The sequence below is a fragment of the Macrotis lagotis genome, chromosome 1 (assembly GCF_037893015.1).
Source record: "Macrotis lagotis isolate mMagLag1 chromosome 1, bilby.v1.9.chrom.fasta, whole genome shotgun sequence".
Classification (NCBI taxonomy): Eukaryota; Metazoa; Chordata; class Mammalia; order Peramelemorphia; family Peramelidae; genus Macrotis; species Macrotis lagotis.
Genome location: NC_133658.1, coordinates 49,625,832 through 49,638,836, shown reverse-complemented (window position 1 = coordinate 49,638,836; position 13,005 = coordinate 49,625,832). Strand labels below are relative to the sequence as shown.

At 44.3% G+C, this 13,005-nt stretch overlaps 3 protein-coding genes across 6 annotated transcripts in view; 1 reads left to right on the top strand and 2 right to left on the bottom strand.

Annotated features, from left to right (window-relative positions):
- Positions 1–64: 64 nt before the first annotated feature.
- DERPC (DERPC proline and glycine rich nuclear protein) lies at positions 65–5,868 on the bottom strand. The gene has a single exon (XM_074200528.1). It carries the CDS (start codon positions 5,866–5,868, stop codon positions 3,514–3,516), a length of 2,355 nt encoding a protein of 784 aa, XP_074056629.1. The 3' UTR covers positions 65–3,513.
- CHTF8 (chromosome transmission fidelity factor 8) lies at positions 5,853–12,876 on the bottom strand. 3 transcript variants are annotated; one of them, XM_074200584.1, is made up of 6 exons: positions 12,771–12,871; positions 12,028–12,161; positions 10,597–10,705; positions 6,844–6,902; positions 6,464–6,581; positions 5,853–6,089 (listed from the first exon to the last, which is right to left on the bottom strand). In XM_074200584.1, the coding sequence occupies exons 4-6, from the start codon at positions 6,864–6,866 to the stop codon at positions 5,865–5,867; spliced, it is 366 nt and encodes a 121-aa protein (XP_074056685.1). In that variant the 5' UTR covers positions 6,867–6,902; positions 10,597–10,705; positions 12,028–12,161; positions 12,771–12,871; the 3' UTR covers positions 5,853–5,864. The 3 variants fall into 3 exon arrangements, with proteins under 3 accessions (XP_074056685.1, XP_074056682.1, XP_074056672.1); XM_074200581.1 differs by lacking the exon at positions 12,028–12,161; XM_074200571.1 differs by lacking the exons at positions 10,597–10,705; positions 12,028–12,161 and having other exon boundaries at positions 12,771–12,876.
- Positions 12,721–13,005, top strand: part of UTP4 (UTP4 small subunit processome component) — a 35,253-nt gene continuing 34,968 nt past the window's right edge. Inside the window, exon 1 of one of the 2 annotated variants that reach the window (XM_074200540.1) lies at positions 12,721–12,902. In XM_074200540.1, the coding sequence (XP_074056641.1) occupies positions 12,776–12,902 (127 nt within the window). In that variant the 5' untranslated portion in view covers positions 12,721–12,775. Of the gene's footprint in view, positions 12,922–13,005 lie in introns of both variants that reach the window. The other variant, XM_074200558.1, reaches the window with a different exon arrangement.

Sequence of the window (13,005 nt, the reverse complement as noted above, 5' to 3'; positions counted from 1 at the left end):
GGGCGGGTGGGAGGGAGTACTGTGTCCTTATTTTCTTAACTGTTGTCCAAAGGACAAGTTTCAGTGCAAAGGAGTTTGACCTGCAGGGTGGCCTGGAGCAACCATCCTATTACATAGATCATGGATTCAAATGAAACTATCACCAGATTCCTTGGAGACCGAGGCCAGCGTCCCATGTTTCTAGACTTTCTGCCTCTGCCTACTGACAATGGACTCTGGAGATTGTTTCCTTTCCCTGAGGCCCTGGAGTAATCCAGAGCACTGTGTACCATAAGCACATTGAAGGATGGCCTCCACGTAGCAGCTTCTTGGTGCATTATACTAGTTCTGCCTGAAAGCAAACCCAGCGGGGTCACTGCCTACATTTCCAGTCACCAGATTGATAAGATTGTCCTAAGTAGGCTGGCCTCTGGGCATCAGGGAACAGGCCTGAGGATGGTGAAAGTGAACCAAACCAGCAGGGACTAAAAGCTTCCACTGTTATACCAGGTAGAAGGTACATGTCAGTCACTTCCGTTGTTTTAATATGCTACAAGGCCACAATGAACTATAGGAATGCAATGGATGGAGTTTGGGATTAGGAATGGTCTAAGAGCTGCTGTTGCTTGTTGTCAGGGTCACAGATCTCATCAGCTGGTCTGTTTTGGCCAGTAACCAAACAACCTTGGAAAGGTAGGATGTAGGCACCTTAATTTCCTTTACTCGAGCCCAAAGATGAGTTTGGAGACCATGACAACCACCATTCTTTGCTTTTTCCAAATGCCAGAGCTTCAGAAATTATAATTTAAAGCTTGGGATTTATGAGAATATTTTAGATCCATCAGAGGTCACAATTTCTAGCTGAATAACCACTCCTCTAATTCAACATTGTTGCCAGAGGTCTCAAAGAGGTGCCTGAGACAGGTAGTTAACTCTTTGGGGTGACAAAGGGCATGCTTATGAATCTTAAGACTTGAATTTCAGGTTGATGCCAGCAAGCTAGTCTTTTATGTGTAATTCAGTCTTTTGTCTGTGCCACAACCTAGATTCTACAATCAACTGATTAGCTTACAGGTGCAATTCTTGTCTCTTAGTTGTCACTTATGCCCAAATGTGGGTTTCATCCTATTCCCCAGGGAATATTTTCAGCTTTCTTGCAACAAAGTTTCAAAATTGTCAGCTTTTTAATTTGCTTTGCATTATTTCTGGGTCACACAAAAATTAGGAAATGGGGTTTCCCTAGTTCCTAAGGTTCTTGTCCCATCTCTTGCCAACATTTCATCAATAATCATATCTCAATTCTTAATGTGGACATTTAATTCATCTGGCTTGACTATCAATGTTTAGTGAGACGGTGGCGATGACCTTAATCTGCACTACTGCACCAGTAACTAACAATCAAAAGGAAAATGATTAGGAAAAAGTCTATAGAACACCTGCTACTTTCTGCAAGGAACGAAATGTGCTCCATCCAATGGCAACCAGGTCAAATTATGGTGCTTTTCAAATGCCTGTCTTCTGGGTGCTGCCAGCAATCACTGCATAACAGAGACCCTATACTTCCTGGAAGGCACTACTAATACCAGGCCAGACCATCAAAGATGAGGAAGAGGCCAGAGGTAATGTCTCTAGTTCCTTCTGAGCTTTTCCTAGCTAAGAAGCCAACTATTTTGAGTTCTATTTAATGGAGAAAATCTAGCCAGCCAATGCAAGGTTCAGACTTAACTAAGGGCTTACTTTTCTCAATTTAACTTCAAGTGAGATGGTTAAGGAACATCTTTCCTAGCTGTCTTACCATTAGACTTCTCTAATCCTGCTACTGTTACCAGACTCCCAGATAGAAAAGGAGCAGAGGCAGATAAGTAGGCTCACAACTTTCAACCTCAACTGGTTTTTATAAGTTATTTTTTTATATTTTCTGTAAAACACACAAAACCAAACATCATCTGCTGTATCCCTACTTCAGGCAAGGGAAGAGACTTTATATATTAATGAAAACATTTGGTTTTTCTCTCAAATCCCATTTTAATGAGGAATTTAGGGTTTTTCTGATCTTTTATATTTACTTATTTCTACAATGATTTGTAAATGTATTTATTTTTTACCTGCATTTTTTTCACTTTTTAGAAAGGTCAAAATTTTTATACTGATGTATTTGTCAAAATAAAATTTGCACAGAACAGCGGTCTTGTTTCTTTAGCTCTCGTTCCCTGTGTTACTCAATGTAAAAATGTAGATATCTACCAGGAAGACCCAAACCTGGAAAACAAGATAGGGCTACAAGACAGGCATGCCAGTGAATACACGGTTCAATACATCACATGACATGACTGTAATCTACAAAGGTTCGCTGTGCTTGACACTGTTTGAGTCTTTAAGTGAATAAGAATTGAAATTTAACTTCCATCTTTCTGGTTTATTTGCCATCCAACCATTTTCCCAGATAATTTCCAACAGAAACTCAGTCAATTTAACTGACAAAACTGTCCAAAGGTGATTGTGCACTTAGCCCAGAACAACATTAAAGATGTTATGTACAAATGGGACCTCAGGTGGTAATTCGGGTCAAAATCCTTGATAAATTATCAGTAAGAAAGCTCCAGCTGTGAAGACAAACTGAAGCTTTCCGATTCCTGCAGCAAAAGAAGCTAGACAAGCTACACAGAAAAGAAGGTAGGCTCTTGGCCAACTTGAGCTAAAACATTAAAATTCATGGGTGTGAGGTTCCTTCCCCCTGGGCCAGGTAACAAAATGGGCTCAAAATCAGCAACCTCCCATCCCATTTATTAAAGAAACAGTAAGAAATGATATATTGTAGAATGAAACACCAACAATGCCTTCATATCAGGCTGAAAAGCAGTGATTATTCCCCTCCCCCCCTTGCCTCCCATCTTCCCATTCCCCCACCCCCAGGTCCCAGAGCCAACATCAATTCAAAATCTTGAGGTTCTTTGATTGGGAGTAACAGTAGCGAGAAGGGCAGGCGAGAAGCTGCTTCACAACTTTGGCCTCCTGTGAATTCCAGAGGTGGCCAATGTCCAGTTTGTGACATAAAAGAAATAAGCTTTACTTAGAACTGAAAAGCACTATCCAGTCAGAGCTGCTCTATACAAAGTTACTGAGTAATGTTTGAAACTGGAACACAATGAACAAAAGCAGCTACATGGGATTCTCTGGTAGGGAAGATGGTGGTACAGAATGAGCTGGGACTGGCAGGCCTATGCATCCCTGAGGAAAAGTCCAGGAGAACAATCCAAGAAATGAGTAAGAAAGAGAACTCGGCACAAAGCAGTGAGAAAGCACCACAGGCTACAGGACCCCGGGAGTCTTTTCCCCCATCCTTAGGGTTGAGCATGCCTGCCAGAGTCCTTGTCTCACAAAGTGAAGACTCCATCTTCATTGGAGAAATAAGCCGTGGAAAAGAAATGGCCATCAAGTCGAGCCTCACCGTGGCCTTCAGGACACAACTCTCTCCATCCTGCCCAGAGCTGTGGTGCCTTGCAGCCAATGTAGCCTAGGCGGGAGGGAGGTGGTCTAGGGCGGCAGCATTCCATTTGAGTACATTGCAGCCAATGGGCCTCCTGGTCTAGGAAAAGTTGGACCAGGGCCTGAAAGGCTTCCTCCGCTCCTGGGAAATGGTACCACAGTCTTTAATATGGGGCCGTTGACCCTAGAAAAAGATGGATTTATACCCAGGGGACCACCGGATGGTCTTGGAAAAGGAGCTGGGTTTAAGCCTGGGGCACTTGCTGGTGTGGGACCCAGTGAACCAGCAGCAGACCTTGGGAAAGAGACTTGACTAGGACCTAGTGGGCCACTGGATCTTGGGAAAGTAGCTGGACTTGGGCCTTGCAGTCCAGCTGATCTCGGGAAGTTAGCTGGATTTGGGCCCAGGGGGCCAGATGACCGTGGAAAAATTGCAGTACTGGATGCCTGAAGACCAGTGGAACGTGGAAAGGTAGATTGGTTTGAGCTGGTGGACTGGGAAAATGTAGCTGGGTTCAAGCCTGCAGGATTTGTCCCCCTTGGAAAGGGAGTTGAATTTACACCTAAGGGGCCTGTTGGCCTTGAGAAAGGAGTTGAATTAGGACCTAGGGGGCCAGCAGCCCTGGGCATAGGAGAGGAACTTGGACCTGGAAGGCCCACCATCCTAGAACCAGGACCCGAGTTTGGGCCTATAGGACCTGTTGCTCTTGTCATAGAAGATGGATTTGGACCCATATTTCCAGATGACTGCGAGAAAGGGGCTGAATTTGCTCCAAGGAGGCCAGCTGCCCTCAAAATGGGAGCAAGATCCATACCTAGAGATCCGGACGCTCTCAAATCAAGACCAGATCCTGTGCCTATGATACCAGCAGCTCTCAAATTGGGACCAGCTCCTGATCCCAAGAGACCACCTGCCCTGGGATCCAGATTTGGGCCCTGGCCTGTTCCCAGACCTACTCTTGGGTTTAGACCAGGGCCTGGTCCCGGGGCACCTGCTCTTGGGTTAGGACCAGGACCTGTGCCTAGACTAACTCTAGAGTTAGGACCAAGGCCTGTGCCCAGAAATCCACTTGCCCTTGGATCTGGGATATGCCCTGTGTTAGAGAAACCACTTGTTCTTAGGTTGAGACCTGGGCCTGGACCTGGGCCTGTACTCAGGCCTCCTGCACCCAGGCCACTGGAGCCCAGGCCGCCAGCACCCAGGCCACCAGCTCCCAAGCCACCAGAGCCCAGGCCACTGGCTCCTACCCCGCCGGCTCCCAGGCCACCGGCTCCCACTCCGCTGGCTCCTAGTCCACCAGCTCCTAGTCCGCCAGCTCCCAGGCCACCTGCACCCAGGCCTCCAGCTCCTAGGCCACTTGCACCCAGGCCACCGGCTCCCAAGCCACCTGCACCTAGGCTGCCAGTTCCCAGGCCACCTGCGCCGAGGCCACTGGTTCCCAGGCCACCTGCACCAACACTGCTGGTGCCAACACTGCCTGCTCCCAGGCCGCTTGCTCCCAGGCCACCTGCTCCCAGGCCACCTGCACCCAGGCTGCCTGTGCCCATGCCACTCATTCTAGAATTGGGACCAGGACCAGCAGAACCCAAGAACCCACTTCCTCTAGGGTCAGGACCAGAGCCTGTCCCCATAAGGCCACCTGTCCTTAGGTTTGGGCCAAGACCTGTGCCTAGAGAACCCCCTGTTCTCAGGTCAGGTCCAGGACCAGAGCCCAGACCACCTGCTCTGGGGTCAAGACCTGCACCCAGAAGACCACTTGCCCTTGGGTTAGACATAGGACCTGTGTTAGTGGGTCCACCTGGTCTAGGGTTAGACATAGGACCTGGGCCTGTGAGTCCACCTGGCCTAGGGTTGGACATAGGACCTGGGCCTGTGGGTCCACCTGGCCTAGGGTTAGGCATAGGACCTGTGCCCGTGAGTCCACCTGGCCTAGGGTTAGACATAGGACCTGTACCCGTGAGTCCACCTGGCCTAGGGTTAGACATAGGACCTGTACCAGTGGCAATGCCTGCTCTAGGGTTTAGACCTGAGCCAAGTGGGCCACCTGACCTTGGAAAAGGTACTGAGGTTGTGCTTGGAGGATTCATCCCCCTTGGAAAAGGAACCACATTTGAGTCTCGGGCACCAGCTGGGAAGGAAGGCGGACATGAGGCCAATGAGCCAGATGGCTTTGGGAAAGGAGCTGGATTTCTGGCAAGAGGGCCAGTTGGGAATCGAGTCAGATTTCCACCAAGAACGCTGGCTAAAAGAAAAGGATCAGGGTTTACCCCCATTGTGTTGCCTGCATTCAAAACAGGAGCCATTGGTGAGCCCAGGGAGCTGTCTATCCGTCCTCGGGGTGGAAATGGGGCACGAGTCCAGGGAGTTGGCCGCTCTCTGGAAAAAATCCTTGGTTCTTTCATACTTTCTTGGGAACGTTGGTGATGATGGGTTTAGGGCGAGTTTTGAAGAGAATCTTGCTCTTTATCAGTGCTTTTGCTAGGTACCGAGTTGCTGTACGTCTGCCACTTTCATCACATTCCGGTTCCTCAGAACCACTTTTTACCAGGACAGCAAATGGCTTCTCCAGTTGGATAATTTTCCCATAGAGGATATGATGCCCCACAATCAGCACAGGAATTCCCTTTAAGGAAAACAAAAACAAAAACAAAACAAGATACCTGAGGTTTGGGACAAGATAAAGCTCAGCATCCCCATCACCCTGTTCAGGTCCTTCCATTGCCTTAGCTCTTTTGACCCTCCCCCTATGCATTGCCCAGTCATAAGAAAATTCTATTTTCCATTTTTTTAGAAATATAATGTCTCCAGTTACCCCAAAATAAAACTTCTCTGATGTTTCAGAGGTAGGGGAGGAGGAGCGTGACTGGATTCCTGAGGACATTAGCCAGACCTCACATAACAAACCTTAGGGCAGTCCCCACTCTGGATTCTGGGAGGGCCACCATACTGTGGCTTGATTTTCTGAGGCGTTAGGCAGGGTAAGGAAAGCCCCCTCACCTCGGTGGTGTAATGTAGGTCTCCCAGGAGGTTTCCGGCTAATCCAGTGCTGTAGCGAGCCTCGATCTCCCCCTGTAGCTCCATCAGCACCCATTCTGCCAAGCCTCCAGCCCCAGCACTGCAAGCAAAGGGCTGGTGGTTACAATATTTTTGAGGGGTGAAGGATGGGCAGTATACCACCCATAAAAGGCTCAGCCATTCTTTTTTGATTAAGTTTATTTGTCAAGTGGGTAGTGTTAGGCACTGAACTAAAGGTTGAAATGCAAGGATCTGCGCAGATGCACTCTGGGATCTTAGCTCTTCCAGAAAAACAGCCAATTTATCCATCCCCAACTATTTACCCTACAATGAAGAAAAGATATCAAGATGGATTCACTCACCTGGAAATCACAATTTGCACCATCAGCCTTTTCTCTCAGAAAAGCAAACTGAAGAAAAGCTGAGAAAAGAAAGGGAAAAATTTACATAAAGACATTCTGATATTTTCTTCTTTGCCAAACAGATTAACTTTTTTCAATTTCCCCATTGCTTTTTTCCAGGGACACAATGTAAACTTACATTAACTTCCTTCCCCTGCCCAATCACTAAAGATTATTTTGAAACAAAAAAAGGTCTCCACCAAAAGTTAAGCCAAGAAAATGTCCTTGGTATCATTCTGTGCCTTCTGGTGAATGTTTTAGGCACTCACCCTATCTAAAGGATCATATTATTTCCAACAGAAAAGGGACTTATACTGAGATTTGTTTTATACAACAGTGTCACCTTGTGGCAAATTTGCATACTGTTCAAGAGAAAGTTTAAATGACAATGAGAATAAACTACATATTTTGAAGCGGAGGTCCTGATCATCACACATGGGATTCATTTGCTTATTGGGCTTGATATTGGAAGAGTTAAAAAAAATTTAAACTTCTAAAATCTTGACATATGTTTATGCAACTAAGGAGAAAGCAGTACATAAAATTCAAGACCTCATGATATTTCATTAGATTTCAAGTTACAACATGAGAGTAAAAGCATCATAAGAAGGAATTTTTAGGTGTAGACATTAACACAAGAATCAGATGAAAGTATAATGGGGAAAAATTACTAATGCTACTTTGGTTTATAACCATCTTATAAAACATGTAGTTTTTAAGTATTATTTTCTTGCTATACAATAGAAAAACTGAGTGATATTGTAGAGAGCAATCTGGAACTATGCCCAAAGGGCATTAAAACTGTACATACTTTCTGATCCAACAATAAATACCTCTAGATTTATAACCCAAGAAAAACACCAAAAAAGAGGAAAAGACTCACATGTGGAAAAATATTTAAGAGCTCTTTTTTGTAATTGGCAAAAAATTGGGAATTGAGGGGATGCCCATCAACTGGAGAATGGCTGAACATATGCATGTGATGGAATACTATTATTCTATAAGAAATTATGAGCAATCAGGCCTTAGAAAAAAGCCTGAAAAGGCTTGTATGAACTGATGCTGAGAGAAGTGGGCAGAACCAGGACAATACTGTACACATTAATGGCAGCATTGAGAGATGGATCAACTTATGATGGACACAATTCAGTGATCAAAGACAATCCTGAGACCAGTTACAGAAAATGACATCCACATCCAGAAAAAATTAATACCCACTATGGAGGAGGAGTCTAAATGCAGAGCAAACATACAGATTATGTTCACTTTTTAAAATTTCTTTTATAAAAGTTTTTTTTTCTTTCTCAGGGTTGTTCCTCTTAGTTCCAATTCCTCTTTCCCAATATAACTAAAATGGAAATATATAAAACACAATTATAAATGTATAACTTTTACCAGATTATTGGCTGCCATGGGGAGAAGGGAGTGAAGTAGAAAAATGTGGAACTCATAAATCTGCAAATGGATGAATGCTGAAAACATGTAATGGGAAAAAAAATTTTTTTTAAAGAAAACTGAGGTTGAGAAGATAAATGGTTTGCCCTGGTGACACTGTTATTCATAGTCCATCTTTCTTTTCACTACAACACATTAGAGAATCAGACTGGGTCTTCAACTAAAACTAGAATTTCTGAGGAACCAAGGAAACTATGAGACAGTTAATCAATAGGATTAGGAGATTTTAAAGCAATTAAAAGACAAGAAAATAGCAATGCCAGTCCTAAAATAACTTTCCAGGTTTGAAAAGCAATTATTTCCAAAACACCCCAACCCATTTCTATAAATTACAGAGAATTTCACCTCCCTAAATGCAAATAAATTTGTGGAAATTGGAAAAATTTAGTCACAAATTAAAATCAGATTAAACAGCTGGAAGGTCTACATGTAAATTACTTTTTTTGGGGGGGGTACAAGGGGATGAGTTCCCTATAGTTCCTGGATTAATCAAAACCTATGTTTATAAAAGGTAGTTAATAATAATTTATATTGTGTATGCTTTGGTGACAAGGAGCTTTTCAACTGTTAAGTCATTTGATCCTCAGTACCACCCTGTGTGGTGCTAATATTTTTACAAATGAGAAAACTGAGGCAGAAATTAAATGGCTCAGCCAGAGTCACACTGCTAGTGTTTGAAGTCAAATTTGAACCCAGGTCTTTCTGACTCTAGGGTTAGGATTCTAATTTATTCCATCATCCAGATGACCGATGTGATTTTTTTTTTTTACCTAAATCAGAAAAGAAACAGCAGGGTACTCAGGAGGTAATGCAAAAGAACTTTCTCCTAAAAATTCTACTTAGTTTTTTCAATTCAAAAAGCAGGAGCTAATATTTGCAGTCACATAAGGCAATTCTATTTCTCAGATTTCTGGTTCCGGACTGATTTCAAAGTTGACTACTTAACAAAAATGGTGAATTAGTCTTTGTCAGACCATATGACAAGATTCTGGTTCAGAATATATGGCTACCAGCAATTCTTGGGTATCAATGGAGTCCTAATGGGACAAAAATCAGTTCCTGATGGGCAAATGTGTATGTTTAATTAGATTATGAACAAGCATTTAAGATAACATTAGCACACCTTGTGCTATACCCTTCAACTTCTTGGCAAAGAATGGAAACCCAAGAAAAACAATTTCTAACCATTGCTAATTAGGGGATAACATTGGTGATTTCCTCAGAAGTCATTAAATGGATCAGGGTAAGGGGTAGACAAGAACTTCAATCTATTAACTATCAACTAAAAACAACTTCACTGAATGTATAGCACAGAAATCAATCAAACATCTGTTCTGAAAGGCTAACTTCACATTACATTTGTATTCAAAAGAAAGCAAAAGGAACCATAGGATTTAGGGCCAGAAAAGCAACATTTTTAATGAATTTCTAATTTCTGAGATCATCTAAGAAATTTTTCCTTGAACATATGAGAAACCTGAGGTTCAGAGATTTAAAGACTTGGTCAGGGTTATATAGGTAGTACACATTGCAGCATGTAAACATACTGAGATTCTAGTGTGCAATTCTGCAGACATGTTTGGTCCTTACTAGCTCATGACTGGAAAGATAAGTGGTATTGTGATGGGTACATTCTGGCACAACACTCAAGTCCTTTACTTTCTATCTACCACTGTCACAGAAGAATGTCTGAAAGTGCATATCTTCTTTTGCTGTTCCAGCAAAATTAATACTAAAAGCTGAAACTTGGCTTGGGTATTCCAGCTAATCTAAAACAGGGCACAGACGTTACTGTGTCCCATGTCCAACACGGGAATATTTCTATGTATATATACAGTCTATTTCCCAGAATAGGATATGTTTAATTAGCTGTCAAAGATATATATTCTAAGACTATCCCTCAAGACTACAGAAATTTTAATCATCAGGGTTTGGGTAGACCAAGCTTATGGCTCATTTATTATCTGGGATAGAATGACCGGGGAGGGGTGAGGAACAAAAGGGACTCGATCTGTTCCTCTAGTCAGGGAGGTTAAGAGGAATGTATTATTTAGACATTTCTGCTGCTAAAGAAAAAGCATAGAGAATAGAATACAGGTAAATAGCCTTCACAATGAACACTAGTGATTGGCAAAAAGATTTCTAAATCCCAAACTATATATATTTCAAACATTATTCAATCTAGAAAAATTAAGAGACTGGTCTTGAAATTCTAAAATTTGATGTATACAGAAATGTAGATGAAAAGAGCAAGGATACCTTTCAAAGTAAAATTTGAAGTACTAATCATACAGGTCCATTGTTATGCAATTGAATTAAAAGCAGGTCAATGGAAGTGCTCCTGAAATCCACTTCAATCGATTTTTCCCTACAAAAGTAATTAGGAAGTATAAATCTAATATCATTAAAGTGGCAATTCAGTTTTGATAAGACTACCTTAGTTTTTAGACCCTGAACCAGCTATAAAAAGTTAAACCCATTCAAATCTAGCTCTAGTAAGATGAAATTGTATTAACAGAAGGCAGTTGTAGAAACTGCTGTTTTTTAAAAAAGGAAATAAAGATTTGGGGGTATATGGGTAAGGGTAATGACAATGAACTTTGATACTTTTGAAAACATGATACTTTACATTTCTCCCTAACTTTATTTTATGCCTTATTTTACATAATTATACTTTCAAACATCAGATCACATGTGAATATGAATATATGCAATCACTTGAGGAGATTCTTTGCAACCATCAGGACTGTTGTACTTATTTTTCCTGGTTGCCAAAATACCAAACCTTTCCTGATAGTTAATCCTGGAAAATTGCACTTGAAATTCCATTTGAAAAACCTTAGGAAGCTATTATAGAAAACGGTTCCATTATTACATAAATTAAGGATCCAGTCCATTGTTTCTTTGGACAAGGTGGATTGTTCAGTTTATTGGTGGGCTTTGATTTTAGGTAAATCCTTAAATCTTTATAAACCTCAGATTCCTGTTTTTTAAACGGAGAACTCAAAAATAAAAATGAGATCCACGTAGATAAATTCATCAAGAATAATTTATCAGGGACAGCTAGGTGGTGCAGTGAATAGAGCACCCGTTCTGGAATCAGAGTTCAAATCCAGCCTCAGACACTTAATAATTTCCTGGCTGTGTGGCCTTGGGCAAGCCACTTAACCTCACTGCCTTGCAAAAATAAACAAACGACTTATCAGGCACTCAAAGTTAATTAATAAGAATGCCCTGGAGGAAAAGGGGCTATACCCAAAGTCAGAAAACAATTTATTTAAAATACCTAGACAAGGGTTTTGTGTAATTACAAAAACCAAAATTTTAAAAAAGGAACTACTTTGTGGCTATTTTGCTTAATTTATTTAATTATTCGAATGCTAATCCTTCATTCCCTTTGTTCTTAGGTATCTCTTTCCCTAATAACAGCTTTAAATTTCGATGATTTGTAAAGTCAATGTTTTCAACTCTTTCCAAAGCTTTCCCTACAAACTTCATGATATAAAAAATCTTGGCTTAGATTAGAATACAAATCTGGTAGAAAACACTCCAATTTTGTAGTTCTGAATTGATATATATATATATATAAAACAAATTATTGTTGACTCAATATCGAACTGTGACTGGAAGAACCAAGTGAATTTAATCCTTTTTTTTTTCCATTTTCGAGGGATAAAGAGGTAAACTAACTTGCCCAAGGTCATGCGCTAATAAGTCACATTTGAACTCAGGTCCTCCTCCGGGTCCAGGGTCCGCGCTCCGTCCACTGTGCCCTCTAGCTGCCCCGGTACTTATTTGGTTTTCTCTGGAAACGTCCTCAACAGCTGAGATGCGCCAAGAGCTTTCCTTACAATTATTCCATTTATTAGGCACCACGTTCGGTTCGCAGTAGTTTCGGGACGAGGTAAGAAAGGGTCTTTGGGGGAGGGGAGGTTAGACGGGCCTGGCCGTAGTCCGGCCAGACTGCCTCGGGCCGGGGTCGGGCCGGCCGGGGCTGCTCCGGGCATGCCCCGGCGCCGGTGCCGGGCTCCGATCCGCTTCCGGTCGGGCCCGGCCCCTCCCCCTCGGGAGTCGGCGCTCACGCGGCAGGCCGGGTCTCGGAACTTTGTCCGTGGGGGCGGCTGCGCGGCGCTTCCCGCCGCCGGGGGCTCCCGCCCCTCCCCCGCGGCGCCCCGGGCCTCCATCACGCGGCCTGCGCCGCCCCGCCGCACGTGCCGCCGCTCGGCCCCGGCTCCCGCCCGCGCGGCCCCGCGCCTCGGCCGCGCCCCGCCCCCGCCCGGCCCCTCCCGCCGCCCGAGCCCGCCATTCTTCCCGCGCCGGCCGCCCGGCCCGGGCCGCCGGCCCCCGCCTCCCCGCCTCCCCGCCGCAGCCCCGGCCCGCGCCTCCCGGGCCCCTTCCGCTCCGCCTCCCGCACTCCCCGCCCGGGGCCTGACCTGCAATGGCGGCCGCCGAACGCGGCGCCTCGCGGCCAACGGGCGACAACCGAACCTCCCGCCGCCGCCGTCCGCCGCCGCTAACACCGTCTGCGCACTTCCGGCTCCGTGGGGCCCGCGACTGCTTCCGGGGTCAGAGTGCGCGCACGTGGTACGAGGTCGAAGGGTGGGGGAAGGGAGCGCCGCACAAACTCATTTTCCCGGCGCGGGAGGCGGCCCAGAACCCGGGACCCAG

Excerpts from the sequence above, each read along its gene's own strand:
- DERPC (XM_074200528.1), bottom strand. The coding sequence starts at position 5,868 with ATGAAAGAACCAAGGATTTTTTCCAGAGAGCGGCCAACTCCCTGGACT.
- CHTF8 (XM_074200571.1), bottom strand. The coding sequence starts at position 6,866 with ATGGTGCAAATTGTGATTTCCAG. Across the intron at positions 6,582-6,843 it reads GTGCAAATTGTGATTTCCAG|TGCTGGGGCTGGAGGCTTGG; the intron begins GTGAGTGAATCC and ends CTTTGCTTGCAG. Across the intron at positions 6,090-6,463 it reads ACCTACATTACACCACCGAG|GGAATTCCTGTGCTGATTGT; the intron begins GTGAGGGGGCTT and ends TTTTCCTTAAAG.